The sequence below is a fragment of the Stomoxys calcitrans genome, chromosome 2, assembly GCF_963082655.1.
Source record: "Stomoxys calcitrans chromosome 2, idStoCalc2.1, whole genome shotgun sequence".
NCBI lineage: Eukaryota > Metazoa > Arthropoda > Insecta > Diptera > Muscidae > Stomoxys > Stomoxys calcitrans.
In genome coordinates this window covers 235,994,887-236,020,219 of record NC_081553.1, presented here as the reverse complement: position 1 = coordinate 236,020,219, position 25,333 = coordinate 235,994,887, and the positions used below count along the sequence as shown (strand labels likewise).

General features: G+C 39.5%; 1 protein-coding gene across 1 annotated transcript in view; it reads right to left on the bottom strand.

The window, feature by feature from the left end:
• Positions 1-877: 877 nt before the first annotated feature.
• LOC106081610 (protein tincar) overlaps positions 878-25,333 on the bottom strand; it is a 90,126-nt gene continuing 65,670 nt past the window's right edge. Inside the window, exons 4-8 of the mRNA XM_013243699.2 lie at positions 22,487-22,721; positions 12,703-14,862; positions 8,550-9,009; positions 5,096-5,651; positions 878-5,038 (exon numbers count right to left, since the gene is read on the bottom strand). Of these exons, the coding sequence (XP_013099153.2) occupies positions 4,169-5,038; positions 5,096-5,651; positions 8,550-9,009; positions 12,703-14,862; positions 22,487-22,721 (4,281 nt within the window). The 3' untranslated portion in view covers positions 878-4,168. The remainder of the gene's footprint in view (positions 5,039-5,095; positions 5,652-8,549; positions 9,010-12,702; positions 14,863-22,486; positions 22,722-25,333) is intronic.

The window sequence follows — 25,333 nt, the reverse complement described above, 5'->3', positions numbered from 1 at the left end:
AGACAAAAATTTTATGGGACTCCATAAACTTTAAGAATTTAATAAAAACCCCTGCCCCAGTGCCCCCATTCAATTGGATCCATACATGCAAATAGAGGGACCGGAGAAATCCGGACCACTCCTAGCCCAAAACTCCCTCTGCGGGAAGACAAACTTCAAGTCGCCATCGAAGAAAGATCCGCATCGCCGAAGCCACCTAATCGTTCCAGCGTCCTTTCGCAGAAATCGGAAGAACGTCATGTCCCTGACTCCCTCAGTTCGAAGGCAGACCTCAACGCCACGACCCTTACATAAAAGTGCAAAGGTGTGGTGCCGCATTAAGTGCTGCTCTTGCGGCACTCTTACTTGTCCCCCATATCAGCACTTCCTTAATACCCTTTACCTTCTTCATCATACCGGGTAGACTCCAGGACCAGGTGCTACACCAAGCGCCCATAGGTGAAGATCCGCCAAGCCAAAGAAGTGTGCATCCACTGGACCGCCCTGGTCCAAGTTTCCAAATCCTGGCTATTGAGTTGTGCCATGATAAGAGCACACTCAGCTTTCGTTTAACTCTCTCCTCAATGTTCATTCTCCAGTCATATACAATTTATGCCCAGGTATAATTTATATACAGGCAAAAAAACTTGAGAAAAGTCTTTTTGTCAATAGACTAGTACCACCTATATTTGAGCCAAATGTTTTGGACTTTTTAAATATATTTTCCATACAAGAGGATCTTTCTATTTGAATTTTTAAGAACTCAGATTTGTAAGAAATCAGAAGTGCTGAGTAGTATAAGCCGATGCGCCATATGTGAAATATAGTAAGCACCACTTGATTTGTTTTCTCAAGCGTACAGAAGGGTCTCATTCTCATTCGATTGCAAAGGAGTACAAGTCCCCATATAAACTAGAATTTTTCCTCGGACACTGCGGGACTTGGAGTAATTTTGTCTTCAACTTTTAATTTCTGAACCTCAATATTCGTAGTTTCTTTTCTAATCCTTGACATTGACTATGGGCATGCATATGCAGCATTTTGTTCACAAGGATTTCTATTAAAATTTTCCGAAAAAACAAACAAATCAAAAACAAACAAATTAGAACTGATAACGAACGAGCATGTGGTTTCGAATGTGGTTATTTATTGAATATTTATGTATTTATTAGTTGCTTTCCATTTTCAATTATTCTTTAGTTATTGTATATTGTATCTTTTATTATTTATTTGTTGCTTTGTTTGTATGTATAAAATTGATATGATGTGTTTTGTTTTGTTGTTTCTTTTGTTTTGCTTAAGTGTGTTTGTTTCAAATGCTTGTAAAAGTAATTAAAAACGATTGCAATGATTGTTGTTGTTGTTGTAGTATAATGGGGTCATTTCTTTCTCTAGTCCACCTGCAGGTCCATTCGCACATCTGTCCGAAAGAAGGAGAAGGAGGTGGGGGTGAGGGTGGTGGTGCTGGTAGTTACTTTTGTTGTTTTTTTACTATTATTATACATGGTGTTGTTGTTCTTGTTCTTGTCGTCGGTATTGATGCCAGTATGGGTGTGTTGTGTGTGTTGTGTATATAAAGGTAGCAAAATTTAAAATAAACTTTATTACATAATTAAATATCGTAAAATATTTGTCGTCTTAAAAATACCTTTTCGCTTATTCTCTTTATAATAATAAATATGTATGTATGTATGTTAATATGTAATTTATGTATGCATAAACTGCAATGCATGAATATCGTTTGCATTTTTATTTTATTTCGTTTTCTTTGCCGTTATTTTGTTTATTAAATTTATTTTTGGTAACTCTTCCTGTGATTAAGTTGCAGAGTTGTATTTTGTTTTGTTTCCTTTCTTTCTTCGTCTGCCCAACATTCTCAGTTGTATAAAAATGTCATTGGTATGTAAGTAAATATATATATATTTTAATATATATATGCGTATGTATGTTTGTATTTATATAGATGGATTTGGGGAGCGAATACATTAAACATATATGTCGTAGCAGTACCATTTAATAATAGTTAGGTATTAGTACAATAGTAGAATTAGTATTAGCAGAGCAGTAGGTAGTTTTAGATGGTACTTGATATAAGTATGTATGCATGTATAGGTAGGTATGTATATATAAAAACATATGTTTATTGCTTTGTATTTGAGGCAGTAACGAACATGAAATGAGATGAAAATACAAATTTTGATGAGATGCAATCAATCAATGGGGTTGACTTAGAGCCGAGCACTTGGTAACAAACAAATTGCCAATTATATTATAGACCATGGAGTGCCGGTCATAAACAACAAGCGACCTGTAACACATGTATCTATGTATGTATGTATTTTATTAAGTTCTTATGTATAGATAGATTTGATTAGATACATACTATGAAGGTTTTAGGCTATATAGGGTGACCATTACTCGTTAAGCTATATAAGCAATTGCCAATTGCCTTGCTTCTTAAGAAGTCCATACAAGTTCTTCGTTTTGTGCGCCTTTTCAACCTTGAAATAATGGCCACTCTAATATATGGTGAGGGAAACTTTTATGAGTATTGTGCGCATTTGTGTTTTTTGTTTTGTATATGAAAATGTTTGTATGTATGTATGTATGTATTTCAATATTAAACTAAACCAATCACATTTTGCATTTCGTTTACTTAATATGTAGGGCTAGTATAAGTTTAAGGGGCCAAGAGAATTGTACGCACTCATAGCAGGCACATACACACAAGTATTGCTTCCAAATAATGAACTTCAATATGTATCGAAAAGTCAAAGGTTAAAGTCACTGTAGAAGTTGTTTTTAGGATTTGTCAAAAAACTAGTATAGACCCACAGAAATCGATGTGCATAACAACATCTTGAAAGGTTTTTTGTTTGTTATATCGAATGCGAAAATGTCCCCTTGAAATCAATTGCAAAAATATCTTCTAAATTGATTCTTTGCCAAAGTCTTATTTGACTGTGAGATGTCTTGCAGAGCAGAGAATCTCGAAAAAAATAATTGTGCATATATCTTGAAACTAATTCATATATTAAAAAGACTTTCGACAGACAGACGGACGGACAGATGGACATGACTGGATCAACTTAAAATGTCATGGCGATCAAGAATATATATACTTTCTGGGATCTTAGGCGAATATATCGAGGAGTTACAAACAGAATGACGAAATTAGTATACCCCCATCCTATGGTGGAGGGTATAAAAACGGTTAATTTAATTTTAATATTTTGCAGACATTCCCAAAAGGCATAGAAAAAAAGCTTAAAACGTTAAACCTTATAAAGCACTGAGCGCAAAAAACAAAAGTGACAACATGATCGACATTCTGTTTTTTTGTTTTTAATGAAATCGATAGGTCAATACTTGTATCTTCTCCCCAAATTCTTCACCGCTATTATTGTAAAACGTTATGATTTAAATTTTGTAGGCAAGTTTTGGGTTTTCATAGTTTTTCAGTTGTTTTGTACCACTAAAAAACCACCTCCAGTAAGTTAGACTTTGGTCAGTTACAATTTTTGGCAATTCGGGCTCGATATACTCCTTGAATTGGAGTGGAGTGCATTCAAACTTTTGTCATTCACTGAGATGCCATTTACTATGTGTGTATGTGGACGTACGTAAATTCTCAATTTTTGTTAGGAGAGGAAGCGTGGAAGATTGCTTAGATTTGACTCACATCATAGCTATAGGGGTGTGTGTGTGTGTGAGTCGCGATTATCAAGCAGCGGGTGGGTGTATTGACTATATTCAGATGGACGCGAATTCAGACTATTTTTTATAATACGATTTGGTTACAAGAGATGGGTTAGGTTAGGCGTTAAATATGGATGTAATTACGCTTGACGCAATGACTTAAGTTAATAATTTATTTAGGTGTGATGCTTGCATGCATGCATAAAACTAGCATACACTAGGTATGTATATTTGTATAAAATTCAATTGTAAAAACACCTGCCCGCACATACGATTATGTATGTATGTATGTGGGTGTGTTTGAGTATCAAGCATGTTTGAGTTGCATATGTAGAAAAAAAAATAATAATAATAATACAATAGTATGTATAAAGAAACATGTATACACGATAGTTGTGAGACTTTGCTTTTGGAACATTTACACTGGTGTCATCTGCTTTGCGGCTTGGCCATCGGTTGCTATCCCTACCAGGTGGTGGCGGTGGTTAAGTTAATGCAGTGGATTGGCTGTGGCATAAAGGCAGTCCTGGTCGGATGTCATGGAATAGTTGGCAGAATCTCGATCCTCCGGTATGGTGGAATTTAGCAGGGTATTCTCGTAACCCGTCTTGGTGAATGCATGATGGCCTGCGCCCAAGCCTAAATGGCCATATGGCGATTCAGCTCCCTTCACGTACGGCAGTCGCCTCAGAATATTGGGATTCGAATACCGCACTCCATTGGGCAGAGTGGTGTGTGTGGGATGTGGCGTGGGATATGGTGGAGGCTGAGGTGGCGTCTGATTGTGTTGATGAGTCGGTGTATTATTATTGTTTCCCGACAATGCCACGCCAGAATTGGCATACAGGGGTGTTTTGAACGAGCTCATATTTGTGGCCGCATTCAGGGATTGTGTCATGCAGTGAGCCGATGTTGCGTAAACAGCCGACTGAGCTTGCTGCGTCTGAGGCTGATTGAAATGAGCGTTCGATGGCAAGGGCATGGTACTGCAATGTTGCGAGTAGTCGAATTTCTGCTCCGGTTGCGAGCGTTGTGGCGGCAAGGTGGCACTGTTGCTGTTGACCCCACATGCAAAACTGGACATGCGCATGTTCGTACAACGACCATAAGGCTCCTCTTGAATAGCAGGTTGTGGTGGTTTTGCTGGAGGCTTGCAGATGGCGCGTGGCCTTATGACCACTTCAACATCACGCTCCTCGGCCGAATGAACTCCACTCGAAGACTCTGAGGGCGCTCGCTCAGGCGGAGATGTTGTGCTCTCAGTACCCATCGAAGTGGTGTCGCTGCGCGGTGTCAGAGCTTCCTGAGGAACGCCTGAGTCTGCGCGTCGCAAACATCGGGGAGTAGAGCTTGAAGTAATCTGAAATATCACCATATCAATATGTGTTTAGGTAGGTAGTATATTAGGCAGACTTACATGGGCTTCGTTCGTGTGTACGGTTACCGTGACGGGAGCCAACGGACTGACTAGATGTTCTGGCGAAGAGGAGAGTTGCATAATGTCTGGAATTGCATGTGGTGCCCTCTCTGCAACGGACGTTGTGGGCGGTGGTGGTGGTGGGAGTGGTGGTTCCAAGTCCCTGGTGGATGCATACGTAACACTGTCGTCTCGAACGCAAGCTAAGAGTTTGCCCTCTTCGGAAATGTTGTCATCTCCCAACACTCCTGTGCCACTATGATTGGAGGAACAATTGACATAGTCCCTCGTTGCAATTGTGCGATTGCCAGTTGACATGGAAGAAGAGATCAAATGTTGTGGTGGCGGTGGTAGCTCCTCATATTCACTTAGGCGTAGAACGCTTACACCCCCTGTGGGTGGGTGACCCTTTGAGGAGTTACTACTACCAATAGCGCCGCCCACTGCAATGCCCACCACGGATACTGATGTGGCTGATCTTAATGTCGCGTACTCTCCGTCATCAATTTCCCCCGTAATACTGGTAAAACATAGCGCGGTTCCACGGGGCGAATTGCTGCAATAGTGAATTTTGTAATAAATTTTCCACATAATTTACTCAAATCATCTTGAAACTGGACAAATTACTCTATAGCTAAATGTTGAAGTGTGTATGTGTGTGTGTGAGAGACATTAATGGGCAATTTTATACAGAATTTTGAATAAAAATACAAGAATGTTGGAGGTAGTATGCATGTGTGTCGATGTTTATCCTGGGGTATCGAGGATACCTTAAACTTAATTTGAGCGAACAAGTACTCAAGTTATTAGCACGATATACTTGCCAATATGTGGGTTCTGGAGTCCCAAGACTTTGCCATAGTAACTTGTTTCCTATCAAAATATGTCTGTTTGAATATCCCGGAATATAGTATTCAAGGCCTTGATATTTTTATACCCACCACCGAAGGATGGGGGTATATTCATATTGTCATTCCGTTTGCAACACATCGAAATATCCATTTCCGACCCTGTAGACTACATATATTCTTGATCGTCGTAAAAATCTAAGACGATCTAGCCTTGTCCGTCCGTCTGTCTGTTGAAATCACGCTACAGTCCAGGATTCACTAATAGAAGGTTAGGTCACATGCAAAAACACAAAGTGGATAGGCCCCATAAACATCATTAAGGATGTCAAATCTGACGATTGAAAATGTCATCATATAGGAGAAAACGTAAACAAAGAATGAATGTAAAAAGAGAACAAGTTGACATCCTCAATGCCAAGTACTGCCAAATATTAAAAAAAAAGTATATCGGCTGATCGCTTGGCTTAACCTTATTCAGTGAATCCTGGCTACAGTCTTTAAAAATAGAGATATTGAGCTGAGATATTGCACAGAATATTTTTTTTGTCTATAAGCAGGTTAAGTTCGAAAATGGGCTACATCGGACTATATCTTGATATAGCCCCTATATAGACCGATTCGCCGATTTAAGGTTTTATGCACATAAAAGCCAAATTTATTATCCGAATTTGCTGAAATTTGGGACAGTCAGTTGTGTTAGGCCCTTCGACACCCTACTTCAATTGGGCTCAGATCGGTTCAGATATGGATATAGCTGCCATATAAACCGATCTCTCGATTTAGGGTCTTGGGCCCATAAAAGTCGCATTTATAATCCGATTTCGCTGAAATTTGACACAATGACTTATATTAGGCTTTCCGGCAACCGTGTCGTATATGGGTATATGCTTCAGATCGCTCTACATTTGAATATAGCTACCTAAAAGACCAATAATATGGGGGCATAAATTATGCATTTTTCACCGAATTAAGACGAAAGGTGATTTACTTATATACACGAGGTGGTGGGTATCCTTTTTACTTGTTTAACAATATTATGTGTCCAATTCTGTTAAGACCTCAACTTATACCCTTGATATTTCGGGCCATGTAAAATCGCTTAGAAAACTTTACAAACTTTTTATTTGCTTTATCTCCTTATCATTACGAGTCGATTAACGGCTCATCTTTATGCAGAAAGCGCCATATTGTGTTGCTGTAGCGTTGAACGCTTGGGTGCGAATCCACCTCACTAATACTGGCGAATCGGAGGCCACCGTGGTGCAGAGATTAGCATGTCCGCCTATGACGCTGAGCGTGCGGTTCTAATCCCAGTGCAAATATTCTAAAAATGTTTAGCAGTGGTTATCCCCTTACTAATGCTGGCTACATTTGTGGTTATCCAGCCAATCTCCACCAAGTGGTGTCGCTATGCGTCACGCCGTTCGGACTCGGCATAAAAAAGGAGGCCCCATATCATTGAGCTTAAACTTTAATCGGACTACACTCATTGATATGAGAGAAGTATCCCCAGTTTCTAAATGGAATGTTCATGAGACAATTTAGTAGTAATCTTGCGAATTTGTCAAGTTTTTGGCCAGAAATTACTTCCCACGAAGAGGTGTAGGTCTGATTTAAAAAGGAGGATTTTTTTATTAATAGACAAATGGTTGGATTTGCTATAGGTAGCTCTGTTACACATTTCATATTCTTATGGGATGACAGTAGGTTCATTCATTCAACTATTATTCAACTTTACTGATTTTAATCTAACCCCCAACGGTAGGTTACAAAAAATCTTTCTGAAGGATGTGGGAAATTTTTATCGACACACAAGTCATAGCATACGCATCTCATTCTCGATGTGTAATGGTGTTAGTAATAAAGTGTTAGTGAATGGTAAATGAGTGACACTGAGTGAGTATGTGTGTTAGTTAGGAATGTAGAACGTAGTATGTAATAATTTTTGTTAAATTAAATTACAAAAACGATAACAATAACCAGGCGACAAGCGGAACAAAAATAGTTTCTCAACGACAACAACAATGAAATTTTTGGTGCTATTTTTGTACTATTCTCTAGTCGTGTCAAATGGATCCATCTCTTAAAAAACTATCGGCCCATAGGTGGCTAAAACAATGATGCTGTAGATGGACGTATGGACAGATATTTGAACGGATGAGTAAATGGGCGGACGAATGAGTTTCGTGTATACACATACATACAAAGTGTGGCTTGGGTTTGGGGTACAGGTGGTGGGTGATGGTCTTGGAACGACTAAATCATACTAAACAAATAGGTTTGTGTGCAGGTGGTTGATTGATGAGGGGTGATCAGTGGGAGATACAGAACAAAATCGTGCAAACACTTGGTACATATGTATGTGAGGGAATCAATCAACAAGGATTTAAAATAAAGATTAGGAAAGAAAAATCACAACTCCATAACTGGATGGGTGTTAAGACAAACAGAGGGAAATTAAAAAATTAAAAAAAAAAACCAAATTAATTTCATAAAAAACTAAGTATTTTGGGCAGTATTCTCTCTAGACTGCTAATCAGTTGAGCATCATCATAGCCGTGATACGGACCATGATGTGTGTGAGCTAAAAAACGATTTTTTACCGCTTGCCATCGTTTTGTTGGTGGTCACCCCCAATAAGTCGACGATTATGATCATCATCACACGTACTCGTAACTTCATTGAATGTAACTTTAAGTTTCGGCGAGCTCGGCGTCAACTTGGGCCAGTAGACATCCTCGACGGGCACGCCGGCCAGTGGATCCGTGCTGGGTGCATTGGTGAGTTGATTTCCGCCTTGATCGCCAATCGGCTTGTGCTCTCCGCTGCTATCGCCGGCAATGGACGATGAGTTGCCGCCACCCAGATTAGTGGAATTATTAAGGCTGGCTGTAGTTGTGTTTGTTAAACTGCCTCGATTGTGCATCAGCAGCGGTTGTGTAGTGGCTTTGCTTATAATGGCATAGGCATCCAGCGGTGGTAACTTGAAACTCCATCTTCGCTTTATGGTCAAGCAGAGCCAGATTACAATCCACAGCAAAATATGCATGACACTGACCAGGGCTAGAAAGAGAACGGAAAAAGAAATGACACAGAGTTAGTCAAGTGATAAAATCCCTTCCTCAAAACAATGGTATTTGGTTTCTGTCCTCCAATGGCATTTCTCCGGATAGTTGCATGTAATTGGCATTTAATTCCGCCAAACATACACACACACACACACTCGCAAGCCCCCAAAAGGAAATGCCATGGGACTCAGAGAAAGTGTGTGTCAGGCAGTGAGGGATAGAGAGAGAAAGAGACACACACACACACAGAGAGATAAAAGTCTCAATCTTGTAATTTTATATGGCACTGTAATAAATTTTTGTCTTGCATAAGGTGTTTAACCCCAAAGCATTCAATCTTTGTGGGCGCCAAACAAGTGTAGCTCCACACCAAAAGGGTAGGGATATCATTTTGCACAATTTGACATTACATACTAGACCGTTTGGGAAATTTTAGGCTTTTATCTAACAAATGGTCTTTGGCAGTCGGTTGCCTAGCATTGGTATGGATTTATTATTCCTATTAAGGGAAGTATGGAAGCCGCTCCAAGGGTGGAAACACCTTGGTGACAACACAAGGCCAACAGTTACGCATTATTGCTTATTAATGATTTGTGGCCAAAGATTTAATGAGTTTTTATACTCTTCCTTATTCTCTCAACATTCAATATGTGAATGGCATAGTACCAAGTTATAAAAGAAAAGATTTAAATGATAAGATTATCGTTTGGCCCTTGTTAAGGGAAATTGCCAACTTAGTATCAATTACGTATGTATGGCATAGCTAAGCCAGTGTCTATTTCAGCTTTATTAAATGGAAGGTATTTGGATTGCAAATTAAATCATTTGGTACTTGCGTCAATAAGTCAACTTTCAACTTTTCACAGTGAAGTCTTATAGCGCGTTTTAAATAAATGATTTTTTTTTTTGTATGCCACATAAAACATGTTTAAGCGCATAAATGACGAAAAAGTTAAAAATTACGTTTCCACAAATATCCGCTGTGACTTCTTTCGGAAGTAATCACATTACGAACTATGAAAAATCAAGATAATGAACTTAAATTTGGAACTAAAAAGACCGACAAGCCAAGAAGGTTCAACTTGGCTTGCATAGAGCTGCATATCGCTGTCATATTGACCGATTTCCGGCTGGAATATGTTAAACTCATGGTCACTCGATAATTCCACAATTCAGAGTCGACCTCTGCCGATCGAAATATATAAATATTTGATCCCCATGATATTTTATGACCGTCCGTCTGCCTGTCTGTAAAGCTAGTCGCTTAAAATGTTGCACAAATACTTCCTATTAGTGTAGGTCGTTTGGGATTGTAATTGGGCCATATCGGTTCCTATTCAGATAGAGCCTCTAGAGAGGGCAATTCTTATTCGTTTTGGCTGAAATTTTGCACTGTGACTATTTTTATGATGTCTAACAAACGTGCCAAGTATGGTGGCTCAAGAAGTCATGATTTAAGATCGGTTTGTATGCCAACTATATCAGGTTATAGACCGATTTCAACCATACTCATCACAGTTGTTGACAGTCATAACAAAACACGTCGTGCCAAATTTCAGCCAAATCGGATAAGAATTGCGCCCTCTAGTGGCTCAAAAAGTCAAGACCCCAGATCGGTTTATATGGCAGCTATATCAAAACATGGACCGATATGGCCCATTAACAATCCCAACCGACCTACACTAATGAGAGTATTTGTGTAATTTTCCAAGCGGTTAGCTTTACTTCTTCGAATAATTTGAGGTGTTACAAACAAAATGACGAAATTAGTATACCGCCCTCCTATTGTTTTCGAAAAAACTTAATTTACAATATTAAATAGGCATTTGTACCAAAAGTGTCTCCATAATAGAAAATAAATATTTTTTGAGAGCACGTTTAAAATTATCATTAAATTTTGCGATAACATTGGCGTCACGATCGCGACCTAGTTGCTCCTACGAAAGCAGCATAAGCGCTAAAAAGGTCACTCCTTATTTATCAACAGACATTTCCCACCCCATTTTGCATTCAAATCCCCTAAAACTATTTTTATTATTGGCAGGAAGTGATCATACGCTCTTTCAATGCATTCATACAAGTCGCATATCGCCTTTTCGTCCTTGTATTCGGTGGCTGTGCACAGTAACAAAAAGACTGGTTTATTAAAGACACCTGTTTAAGGGCGGTATGCACCTCAAAGAAAATGTTTGTTGTCATATTGAAAACATTGGAGATTTTTTTGGTTTCATTGCAAAAAACTATTGTTTTGATTATTTTTTGCACCAAACAATGCATTTATTTACATTATGGCAACCCTGTAGGTTGGTAGGCTGACTTCAATTTTTGGTAGGTTTTCCCAACATAAATATCATACCACCAATTTCACAATTGTGTGAAATTCAGCTTGCTATGACTTCCAACAACTGTGCCAAGTATGGTCCAAATCGATTTATACCCTGATATAGCTTCCATATAAACCGATCTCCAGATTTGACTTCTTGAGTCCTTACAAGCCGCAATTTTCGTGCAATTTGGCTGAAATTTTGCATATAGTGTTTTATTATGACTTCCAACAACTGTGCCTAGTATGGTCCAAATCGGTCAATAACCTGGTATAGCTCCCATATAAACCGATCTTCCGATTAGACTTCTTGAGCTCCTGGAAGCCGCATTTTTTGACCAATTTGGCTGAAACTTTGCATGTGGTGTTCTGTTTTGACTTTCAATAAATGCTTCAAGGAAGTTCTTACAGATAGCATTCTGTAAAAACTTCCAACAACTGTGTCAAGTACGGTCCGAATCGGACTATAAACTGATATAGCCCTCGTATAAACCGATCTCCCGATTTGACTTCTTGAGCCCTTAACAAGCCGCATTTTTTGTCCGATTTGGATAAAATTTTGAAGATAGCATTCTGTAAAAACTTCCAACAACTGTTTCAAGTACGGTCTGAATTGGTCTATAACCTGATATAGCCTCCCTATAAACCGATCTCCCGATTTGACTTCTTGAGCCCTTACAAGCCGTGTTTTCTATTCGATTTGGCTGAAATTTTGCATATAGTGTTCTATTATGAGTTTTAAAAACTGTGCCAATTCCGATCCGGATCGGTCTATATCCAGATATAGTTCGCATATTTTAGCACAATACATGGTGGTGGGTTTTCAAGATTCGGCGCGGCCGAACTTAGCTCGCTTTTACTTGTTTAACTTAAGGCAGTAGGTTGATTTCCTAGATCCTCTATGAATAATGACGATCTAGAACTTTGTAGAGTTGAAAATGTATTTAATGTAATCGGATGTGTTCAAAATGGAACGTCAAAATGGCCAACTGTTCGGCAGTGGCTAAAAGTACACGCTATACCACAATTTTTGGCTTGTAGAACATTGGTAGGTTTTGGTCTGGTTTGGTAGGATTTTGGTAGGAAATAATTTTCTTTAGTGGCAACACTGTTTATTTATACAAAATAACGCTCAATTTTGATAAATGCGTACTTAAACAGCAAAAAAGTGTGGCAGAGTGACCAAACGAATGCCACACTTTTTGTTTATATTGGGCCTTAGATCAAAGTTAAACGAAAAACCGTTAACAGAAAAGTTAACCGTTTCGGTATTCACTTTTATCGATAACTGTTCAAATCAGCTGTTTTGGTTAACGAATAAACATTGCTTACTAAACGACGGTAATTTTCATAATAACAACTTACCCGCCATAAATGTTGGACAGTGTAGATTGTGACGATATGTAGCACTCAAGTCATTGAGCAATGGAGCTTTGACCACACACAGCGCCAGAATGTAACACAGCGAGGCACAGTGGGCAAAATAGATCCACGATTGACCAGACTTCAGGGTGATTATTGAGCGGTCCCTCATCTTGGCAGCCAATCGACCGTGACCATACAAATACATGATCATGGATGAGGACAGCATCAGCACGGTTGAGAGTAAGAATAGGGCCAGTGTTACGGTGGCATTTAATATTAGGCCGGGATTTTGTACGGGCTGAGCTTCGCTGTAGATTTGCAACTTGAATAGATTTGATATGCCCGCAAAGCTGAAGATTATGTCGGAGGCAGTGGCTATCATTTGCACACTGAAGATGGTGGCGAATGATTTGGCTGTCGACCAGAAGACGGCAGGATAACGAACGCACCACACCAAGAGGGCGATGACAAGATTTACAAATTCCGCACTAGGTGGTTGGGTGAAGGTGGCCACATCGATGGCTTTCTCAATGCCAAAGAACAATTGCAGCATACCGGCAAAGCCATCCAGATGGTCACCACCCCCCTCCGGCCGGACTTCTACAGTTGTGGTGGTGGCCGTAGACGAGTCGATTGTGGTCATCTCGGCTAAATACTCACTGGAATCGTTGAAATTCAAATCGCCCACCAAATATTCCGGTTCGATTTCCACTTGATTTTCTTCCGCAAATGTTATTTGCCTTTTGATTCGTTCCCCAAATCGTTTGGTCTTGGCTTTTATTTCGATGATTTTGGAATTGCTAGAGACCGGCGTGGAGGGCACTATTTCGGGCAGCTTCTCCGGCTTTACTATGTGTATATTGCTGTCTCGTGTTGTGGTGCTTATGGTCGTCGACGACTTGGGGTAGATGGCGGCTCGGGCCCGGCCAAAGTCCAACTCCTCGTATGAAGATGGTCTGTGCTCATAGACACGACCGGACGGAGGATACTCAAACTCATCTAGACGATTCGCTTTCAAAGGCACATCTTCTGGGACCTCGGACACATTGGGCGAACCAAATTCCTCTGTACGTCTGTTGCCCAAGTGCTGATGGTGTTTGCGCTGCGACTGTGAACCAGCCGATGTAGAGAGCTTTCGTTGCCTATGATGGCCGTTATGTCGTCGTGATGTCTTGCCATTATTATGATGATGATGTTGATGCTTCTTTGAAATCCCCGAAGAAATTTTCTGTTGTTCTTCTATGAATGATGGTGGGGTAGGCCGATGGCTGGTGCTAGAGGACATCGCCAATGTAGCCGCAGATGTTGAGAATGTTGGTTTTGTGGCACCACCACCACCACCAAACGTTGGCCCACCATCATCAATGGCCATGTTATTATTGCCACTGATGCTTAATTTACTTCTGGTCGAATATTTAGTGGGTGTAGTGGAGAGCAGAGGCGTAGTGGTTGTTGTTGTAGTAGTAGTTTTTGTTGTTGTGGTTTTGGAATTTATCATTCCATTTGGAGTTGTGGACATTGGCAGCGTTGTAACAGGTTGCGTTACAGATGTCGAATCCATTGTCCTGTCCTCCTCTATTGTTATCCAGGCATTGCCTTTGGCCTCCTTTCCACTGTCATTATCTCGGTTGTTCTTTTCCTGTTCTATGGCATTGGTGGCTGGCATTATTGTTGTTGTATGTGCTGCCATTGTTGTTGCCTCTGTTGTCGAAGTTGTTGTGGTTCTTTGTTTGGCTGCTGTTGGTGGCGTGATTTTAGCCTCGTGTGCCTTGCCATGGAATTTGTTGTATTTGGAGCTTTGATTTTCGACAGCATCTATTAAATCGGGCAATTCAAGGAATCTGCTCTTCCCAACTGCCGGCATCATAACATTGTTCCATTTACTGCCATGATGCGGACGGGAGTTGACATCCCATAAACTATTCCTGATGGAATTGCTATTCGCACCCCCGCTGCCCATGGTGGCAGCAACATTATCACTGGCACTACCCCCACTCTCACTGGAGTAGCTGCTAAAAATGGTATCGTTCAGATACTCCTCATCTTCTTGCGATTCGTATGTGCTCGTGTCGTTCTGATAGGGTGAAGCCATCACCGAGAGTACAACCAGATGACGGCGATTCACATTCATAAAATCCAGTTCTGTTTGCCATATCGTCTCTGCAAAGCACAAAAAGAAGTTACCACAAAAAAGGGATTTTAGTATGGAAATTAGATTCTTTTATTATGCCCTGAGCGGCCAGATGCTTGCGAAGAATTCAATAAATTTTAATTTAAGCTGGATAATTTAGAAATAACAATTGATTTGAAGCTTTTGCCAAAGCAAGGGTCTATGGAATGGTTTTTTTTTTTGCTAGTATCGACAACGTTATTTGAAAGTTACTATCCGGGGGACAAAGGGAGAGTTAAATGCTACCTCAAACTGTGAACAATTGGGAATTGGGAAGCTCTAGTGACGTCTTCAATTTGTGAGTGAGCATGGCTGGTCGAATGGTTGTGTATGGAATAACTTAACGAAAATGGTTATTAGTTTTTTTTTGGGTGTTTTTTTATAATTCAATGACTTTTTGTTATGAAATTAAAATTTTAATGAAATTTTAAAGTTAAATTGCAATTTCGAAAAAAATTTAAAACTACGATTTGGATGAATTTTACTGAAAAATGAATGTTGACTCAATGTCTTATTTTTTACTATGTACGTGCCTATGCGTTATACCATCCACCATAGAATGGGGGTATACTCTTCATTTCGTTTGTAATAACTCAAAAAATTTATCAAAGATCACTTAAAGTTTGTGTGTCCGTCCGTCCATCCATCCGAGTAAAGCTAGTCGCTCGAAATTTTTCTAAAATACTGATGTAGGTCGGTTGGGATTGTAAATTGGTCAAATCGGTCGGTGTTTCGATACAGTTCCCATATAAACCGAATACAGTTCGTGAGCCTTCGTGAGCCTCAAAAGGTCGCAATTCACATCCGATTTGGTTGACATTTGCACGATGACTTTTCCTATGACCTGCAATGGCTGTAGCAAGTTTAGAATAGAATTTGGCGCCAAACCTGATATAGCGTCCATAAAAACCAATCTGACATTTTGGTTGAAAACGGCTTATAACCGATTTCTTTTTCTAACTCATAATCCTTTTTTAGTTACTATCTACAATATAAAGAGAAACCGTGCAAGGACGAATACGATTCTTGATGGAGAGTACACTGTAACTTGTAAAGTCTATTTAAGCCATGTGATTGTTACGATATCTTTTCCATATTTCTAATTATCTCTTACATTGTTTTGTTTAAGTTCAAATGATTGCCTTGTTCCTTTCTCCATCCCCCTCCTTTGAGCTTATTCACATAACTGGACGTAGAAAGAGTCGCTCTTATAGTTTTCCTGCGATCTGCCATGGTGCTTGTTCGCTAGCTCGGATCGTAGGGGATTCTACCCATTCGCGGAGACCTAAAACCACTCCTTGACCTTTTTTTTCTTCAATCAACCAACATGCAGGGGAAGTCCCCTATATATGCAGTGCATTGCGTTGGAGAGGATATTTAAGGATAGTAGGATGGAAAGGGGGAGTAGGGTGTATTGACACTTGCTTTAAATTTCTGGATGTCTCAAGTAGCGGAAAAAACATCCGCCGCAAGTCGATTCCACGTATGAACCGTCCTTGCAAAAAAGAATTCTCTGGGTAGTGCATGGTCCAATCAGCTAGCCAATCGATTACAAACCGGTGCCCGCTCCGCCACAAGTCGATTCCACATATGAACCGTCCTTGCGAAAAAAGAATTTTCTGGGTAGTGCATGGTGCGATCAGCTGGTCAATCGATAACAAACTAGAAAATCTTGTATTTCTAACACACAACCTCAAGTCAGGGGAGGCCACCGTAGGGCAGAAGTTAGCATGTCCGTCTATGATGCTGAACGCCTGGGTTCGAATCCTGGTTTTCCCCTCCTAATGCTGGCAACATTTGTGAGGTACTATGCCATGTAAAATTTCTCTGCAAAAAGGTGTCGCATTGCGGCATGCCGTTCCGACTCGGCTGTAAAAAGGAGGCCCCTTATCATTGAGCTTAAACTTGAATCGGACTGCACTCATTGATATGTGAGAAGTTTGCCACTGTTCCTTAGTGGATTGTTTATGGGCAAAATTTGTAATTTTGCAACCTCAAGTCAGGAATCAGAAGACTGATTTCCGAAGAACACACACCGTGGAAGAATCGATAGAACAGCACCACACAACTCACATTTCGAAGATGTTCAAGAGGAACAATAAAGTTGCATATCCTACCATCTCCAATCAACACCAACACCCACCGCTTACTAAGTCTCATATAGCAGAAAATTTACGCTATCTACGTCTGACACCGCAGACATCGCGCATCTTATTTTCATTGATGATTTGTCCTTAAAAAATAGCAAACATTTTAAATCGCCAATATGATCCTCATTATGTATACCAACTTAAAGTCAAGTTCCCCTAATGACCATTAGCTGACAGAGTACCAACCCCACAGACGATATTTACCCGTTTTAGCATAAATTCCAATTTAATATTTTCGCTTTAAACAGTCGATCATTTCTGTTGAAGATTGCTTTGCAAATCGTTACCAAACATTCCAATGTACTTCATGTATGTACAATTGTGCGCCAAGTTTCTTGCATGTGGAAATGACAAACACAAGCAACGGTTTGGTGTGTGTGTGTGTGTGTGTGAACAAGATTAGTGACCGATGCGCGATATTGTTAACGAATCGTATTACAACCAGATGATGTTCGTGCCAATGAGGTGTTTATGGCGCCGCAGCACTGACGGCTGAGCAGTCATGAACTCTTTGTAAGGTTCAATGATTGGCTGCCTTAATCAAAACGAAGGAAAGGGCTCTTCTTGCCGATTTTATGGCCTAAAATGCGGTATTCATGTATCGAAAGCTGAAAATCCATGGCACAAGTGCGAAACAAATCGTTTGCCAGTCAAACGTCAAACACAGCCCCACACACACAGAACACAATAGGCATGTAGGCATTTTTTTAGAGATGACTGTCATGATTGTTTCGATAAGATAGTACGACAGCGTCATTTCCCTGAATGCAAAATGAAAGTGTTACTCACATGATATCGCGGTTTCAAAGTCGTATTAAGGCAATGTAGGAATATGCAAAAGTATATTTTAGATTAAAGTTTAAATAGTTTTCGTAAACGGAGGAAATGGAGTAGTAGTGAGGTAGCTCCACAATTCCTTTTGTCCCCTGACTAAGATTTTTTGTAAGGAATTACTAAACGCATTAAAAATCATTTCCATATGTAAAGGTGATAAATTTGCCCCTGTTCCTTAAAGTAATGTTCATGGGCAATTAGCATTGGGGAAGTTTGGAAGCCACCGTAGCGCAGAGATAAGCAGGTCTGCCTTAGACCCTGAAAGCCTGGTTTCGAATCCTGGTGTTGCACTGCGGCACGCCGTTCAGACTATCAGACAAATGAGGTCACTGATCGTTAAGCTTAAACTTGAATCAGACAGTTCTCACTGATATGTGAGAAGTTTGCCCCTGTTCCTAAATAGAATATTCATGGACAAATTTGATTCGTGTAATTTAGTATTTAGTATATGCTGCAGTTGGATTTTTGCTATTAGTACATCTAATGATGAAATAAAAGCAACACCAACTTCACCCAAATTAATTTTGTTGTAAAGTTTTCTTTCTGATGAGTAGCCAGGCAATCGATTTGGGTGGCGTATGATTATTTTTATTAAGAAGCTAGCAACACTCATACGCAGTGGTTGTCGAATGGTAATAATCATCTGGTTTAGCACATGTTGAGTTGCATATGTCGTGTGATACAAACAAAATATGACATATGAAAATCACTTTTCAAAGCAGCATATGTAATTTTTTTCGTTTAGATCGTGGTCTATTCCTTCTGATAAAAACAATAAAAAAATCAGCAGCTTTTGTTGTCGATCGAATGAAAGTAACCCCAAATTCAATTGTTTTCACAAATGTATGATTTAACGAGCTTTCTCACAGCTGGTGTTGCAAAGGACGCACTGGAATGTTCGTAGCCGAATGTGCTATTTACCATAGGATGGGGGTGTGCCAACTTCATCATTCCTTTGGTAAATCATCGAAATATTAGTGTAAGACCCCAGAAGCACCCTAATAAAAACTTAACATTGATGTATATCGGTTGGGATTGTAAATGGGCCAAATCGGTCCATGTTCTAATGTGGTATAGATCTCCCGGGAGCCTCTAAATCGCGCTATTAGTATGCGATTTGACGGAAATTACGCACGATAACTTCTTCTAAGACCACAACAAATGGTAAATAGGTATATAATGCTTATAATCCCATCTCCGTATACCTCTTTAGCCTCTAGAGGAAGCAATGCTTATCTTTTATGGCTAAAATATTGCACCACTGTTTCTCCTATGCCCACAAATAATTTAGTTAGTAAGGGAAGGAGGACCGAGCATCACCTTCTTCGTACCGACCATTGTGAATGCCAGACACAGATCGCAAACTGCTTGAACGACTTATTACCTCACGACTTGATGCAGCCATCTGAGCCGCTGAAGGTCTCTACAGAAGACAATAGGATCTCTAAAAGTGGTAGTAGACATAGTGCATGCGGCACAAGACGCCAATCACTTTACGAGGCTAATCATATTATTAGCGACCCTAGACATTAAGAATGCCTTTATCAGCTTGACGTGGGCAGATGTTAAATAAGCCCTAGAGACGGTCTTCCATGTACTTAGGTAGGTACTGAGGATAATAAAGAACTCGGATACTAATCTACGACACTATCCAAGGTCCAGAAAGGATGCAAGTCACCTCAGGAGCCACACAGGGATCCATATTGGGACCAAGCCTTTGAAATGCCACCTACGACAAGATTTTAAAATTAGACATGCTACGCAGACGTTATCGCAGCAGTGATAATGGCAAGTAGAAGGGGGACAACGCAAACCGTAGCGCAGAGGCTAGCATGTCCGCCTATGACGCTGAAGGCCTGGGCTAGAATCCTGGCGAGACCATCAGAATAAATTTTCAGCGTTGGTTTTCCCCTCCTAATGCTGGCAACATTTGTAAGGTACTATGCCATGTAAAACTTCTCTCCGGTGTCGCACTGTGGCACGCCATTCGGACTCGGCTATAAAAAGGAGGTCCCTTCTCATTGAGCTTAAACTTGAATCGGACTGCACTCATTGATATGTGAGAAGTTTGCCCCTGTTCCTTGGTGGTATGTTCATGGGGAAAATCTGCAACTACTCCGATTCTCATGTAACCACCTCTATTGCCATCTTTCGGAGGCCTCTTGCCAGGTCAGTTTGATCTACGGCCTTATGTTTTGCTCCTAGTCCTATGTGCCCCGTTATGATACCAATTTCTATTATGACTCCAAAGCGATCTATAACCTGATGTAGCTCCCATATAAACCCGTTTTATATTCTCATAAGCTTGTGAATCCTCCATCTATGAAGCGAAATTTAATACCATTCTTATCTCACACAAATTTTCCAAAAAAGTTTTATTTCCATCAAACCAAATTTCGTAGAAATTATGAAAATCATTAAACTTTGGTAATTTTGAATTTTTTTTCATTTGGCAACACTGATTACTTGAGCCACAAATAAAGCCACCATGACGTATACGCACTGTTACTTATTGAAATAGAAGCAATTATACGCCTCAGACTGCTTGGCACTTTATTGGTGGCCAAAATTACTTTAACCCAAAGTTTGCCATTGTTGCATCAGTACAGAAAAAGAGAAATTTGAAACCATTCATATTAATGAAAATAAACAATTTGGAACTGTCTTGTTGAATTATTTGATCATACCTTAATTGGACAACTAACAAAATTCTGGTATTATAATGTCGTGTTTTGGGAAAAAATTTGCTCATCAAAAATTAGTAATTTTACAAAACTGAAAAATTGAAACAAAAAATTTCCAGAAAATTTTTTGGATTGAATATCTTTTTTTTAATGTCTAGTGACAATGGATGATTTTAGTTAAAAAATAAAAAAATAGTCATATGTTCACTGTTTTGGTCACATGTAGGATTTTATGTACTACTACTACTAGATTTTCCATGAACATTCCATTAAGGGGGGGATACTTCTATCATATCAATAATTGCAATCCGATTAATGTTTAAGATCAATGATAAGAGGCCTCCTTTTCATTTCCGAGTCCGAACGATGTGTCGTATAGCGACACCACTTGGTAGAGAAGTTTTAACAGGAATTCTGGCTAATGTAGCCAGCATTAGGAAGGGGAACCCCCCGCTGAAAAATTTTCCGATGTTCACGCCGGGATTTAAACCCAGGCATTCGGGGTCGTAGGCGGACATGCAAACCTCTGCGCCATGGTGGCCTCTATGGCGATTTTATGTAAAGAGCATTTAAATCCATTTTTCTGCGCGAAATATTTACATAATACTAAAGCAATATCTTTTTTTGGACTAAGTTTTGAAGAAAAAATTGTAAATTTGGAAAAATGAAATGTTAAAAAAAAAAATACTACGTCAATATAAATGTTACAAATGAAAAATAAATAAAATTTCAATTGATGATAATTTTGAAGATGTTTTGTCTTGCTGTTTTTATACCCTACACCACCTCTGTCATACAGGGTATTAGAACTTTGTACATTTGTTTGCAACGCTAAGAAGAAGAAGAGCTAGACCCATTGACAAGTCCATCTATTCTTGTGATCGCGTTCTACTCTTAAATACCTCTTATTACAGCTTATATTGGAATGGTCAGCAAATACATCCTATATGGGTGGTGTTATGGGGGTGGGGTGTCCCTATAGACACCTTTTCCCGAATATTGATATCAAATTCGCATTTTTCTTCCAAAGACCTTTCATTTGAGCCCTATATTGCTATGGTCGTAAATTTGTTCTTTTGGGGTTTGTTTTTGGGAGAGGCGGCCCCCCAAACACTTGGCCACACACTAGGATATCAGATTATCATTCTACACTCAAATACCTTTTCTTTAAGTCCCATATTCCCATGGTCAGTAAATAAGTCCTGTTTAGGGAAGGGGTGGACCCTCAGAAACTTGGCCCCACATTTGGATATCAGATTCATATTCTACTCACAAATACCTTTCATTTGAGTTCCATATTGCCATGGTCAGTATATAGGTCTGATTTAGGGGTGTTTTGGGGGTTGGGGTGGTCCTCCTAATAATTGGATTTGAGATACGTTTTCTTATCCCAAATAGCTATCATTTGAGTCCCATATTGTCGTGATTGGCCAAAATGTATATTTGGTATATTTTGAGGACGGGGCGGCCCCCCTAGGTCCCCATGCGAAATTTGAACACACATTTTTTTTTTGGCGTACTATAAGAGAGCACACTACATTTCGCTTAAGTTGCACCACCCATCACCGAGATCTGGCGTTTGTGAAAATTAGGCTAAGGGGACTAATGTAGGACCCTATTTTCACCATGTTATCACTATGCACCATCAGTGAAAATTTCAAGATCGATTCAGCCGTTTTTGAGTATGCCCAAATTATTTTAAGAAAATTCTCAATTCATTCCTAAGGTAAATTCTATAGTTCATTTCGAATTAATGTTATCATGGGTCACTTTGAATTAATTAAATGTATAATCAAATTGTAAATTCTCGGCAAATATCAATTTTCTCTGAACAATGATTTTCTGAAAAAAGTTTGTTTTTTGTTTAAGCTTCAAAGGGTGCAAATGTGCCGCTCCACATGGCAACACATTTGCATAGAGAATGGTGGAATGTTCGTTTTAATTACCTCTTGGCAAAAGACCATTTTCAATTATGCGAGCCTCCAGCAGCAGTCGAGGCAGCAGCAAGCACATGGCAATCACAATGTGTATAAATGCCGCCGTAGGCCCACCATGTGTCCATAAGGCTCGCAATGTGCCTCCACGCGATTCTTCCTCCAGACCATCATGCGGTGACATGGAGCAGCGTTGCTCTTTAATGCTGGTCGCCAGCTTAACGCCATCATTGGCCATGTTGCCCACCTGTTAAGCAAACAAAAGTAAAATATTTAATAAGTTGCATTTAACCAATGGAAATACATAAACACACACACATACACACACACACGCAGACACTGATTTGTATGTACCATATGTCTGACACTCTGGATGTTAAGTGCCTATGAAAGGCAAATGTCATGAATTGGTCTTTATCCCCCTCGAATGTCATGAGTGAATATTTTCTATGAGCATTCAGTTCATGTACACATGCATACATACACTCCCACACTTACACATACCAGTATTGTATATCTGTGTATATAGGTTTTCTGACACTTATGGATATTACACAAACAAATCGAGAGGACATTGGAATGGTTCAGCATGTTTTTAGCTCTTCCTAGCATTTTTGATATGGCTGCTGCCTGTTCAGCATTTGTAACATGACTTTCATATGATTTATTATGTCTATGGAGCTGCAAACCTATATCAACTTTTAAATTTCTAAGGATTGTGTTTAAATCCCATTTCGTTGTAATTCGAAACAGAAAATGTCTAGAACATTATCAACTGTTCTCATGAAAAATCAACTTTTTCTTTGCATTTTGGTACACTGTGCAATATTTTCCAAGCAAATCATAATCATGGAATACAATACAATTCGCTAGACACCTAAAGGCCTAAGCAAATTTCTACGGAAATGTTATGTTGATATTTTTAAATTAATCCAAAGTTTGTTTCTGTTTTTAATTTCCACCCTAATCTATGTTCTAGACAGACGGTAGGTGTTGAGCTGCCACAACATGCCGACATCATGACCAACCAGCCCACAAACACTCACAGCTATGATGACATGGTCGTTTGTGATGTTTGAACTTTAAAAGTGAACGGTCATAGTTTATTTAAAAATAGCAGAGCCACACACACACACACACATGTGCACACCTACATGCATGCATGCCATAGAAATTGGCTGACTGAAGGCTGACGATTTCGGTGTGATCTCTGTGATGCTTATTTGCCAAATGAATTTGTGTGCTTTGGCTTCGTTTATTTATTTTTTTAATCCTCACACATACAAACAGTGAGTGTGGCCAACCTTATGGCCTTTTGCCATTCAAACACATCCTTTTGCCATCGCAGCACAACTCAAAACAAAGCATACACCCACATACATAAGTGTGTGTACATGTAATCTTTCTTGTTTATGTGTTTATGTGTTTTTGTGTATTGCTATTTGTGTTGGTTAACCATTTTGCCATAATATTTGTTATCATCATTACACATTAATGCGCACATGCTCTTGCACAGACACCACACTGGAGCAACGTTGAGAGCACAGGAAACTGCCGCAGCTCTGGCATTTCAAACCATTGAGGAAAAACGTCCAATCGTTGGAAAACATCAACAGTGAATGGCATCAACAAAGAGTAAATGCAGTTTCCCTCCCTTTTGTGGTGTTCACAATCGAATGAACATCCTCAGATGCATTGTGCAGAGGTATCTGCCATAGTCAGCATCGGCCGGTCATCAGGTAGTAGCCAATGAAAGTATTCGGCACAAGAAACGTTAAAGCTTTGAAACATGAGCTGAACATAATCACTTCTTGTGCATCCGAAACTAAAAAAACTTGGGTGTTTATGAAGTGATTTTGAGGGTTTTAAATTGTAAAGCAGACAGTCCAATTGACAGAATTGAAGCACAAAGAGTTTAGTTTTCTTCCCTAAGGAAAAACGTAATGACAGTGATTTGCAAATGGAAATTTGCCAATGAACATTCCATTAAGGAATAGCGGGGAGGGCAGTAATTAAAAAAAAAAATAATATGGCCAGGCCAATCGCTAACCGTTGGAGGCCACCGTAGCGCAGAGGTTAACATGTCCGCCTATGACGCTGAATGCCTGGGTTCGAATCCTGGCGAGACCATCAGCAAAAATTTTCAGCGGTGGTTTTCCCTTCCTTATGTAAAACTTCTCTACAAAGAGATGTTGCATTGCGTCACGCCGTTCGGACTCGGCTATAAACTTAAATCGGACTGCACCTATTGATATGTGAGAAGTTTGCCCCTGTTCCATAGTGAAATGTTCATGGGCAAAATTTGCATTTGTATGTAGCCCAACCGCCAAATTGGTATATAATGTTGGAGTTGGAATGTTGGTCTTAGGACATAGTCAAGACATAAGACAGGATTTTTCGAAATTTGTACGTTTCGATATTCGTAAATTTTCAAAAATTCTACTGAAGTTGGAAGAAAACTTGCGTTTATTTGTACCACTTTGATAGCATTTCTTGACATTGAAGATGCTTGCAAAAACGTTCAACCAATGTCAATCATGGGGTAGCTTGAGTTTGTAGACATGAACACTACTGCACAGTGGGATAAAATCGTGAAAAAAAACTATTAAAAAAGCAAATGCCTTCGTAAATCATAAAATATGAAGCATGTGGCCAAAATTCCAAAAAAAAATTTAAAAGTCAAAAATTCTTGAAGACCTCAAGTAGACTTTTTTTGTAGAGATTTTTTTAACAAAATTTTAAACATTGACCACAAATAAAGATTAGGCAGTGCGAAAAATTTTTGAAATGACGAGAAAGTTTCCCAGCACTCTTAGAGATTTTCGTCAGGAATCTTACATACAACTGCGAAGTGGGCTA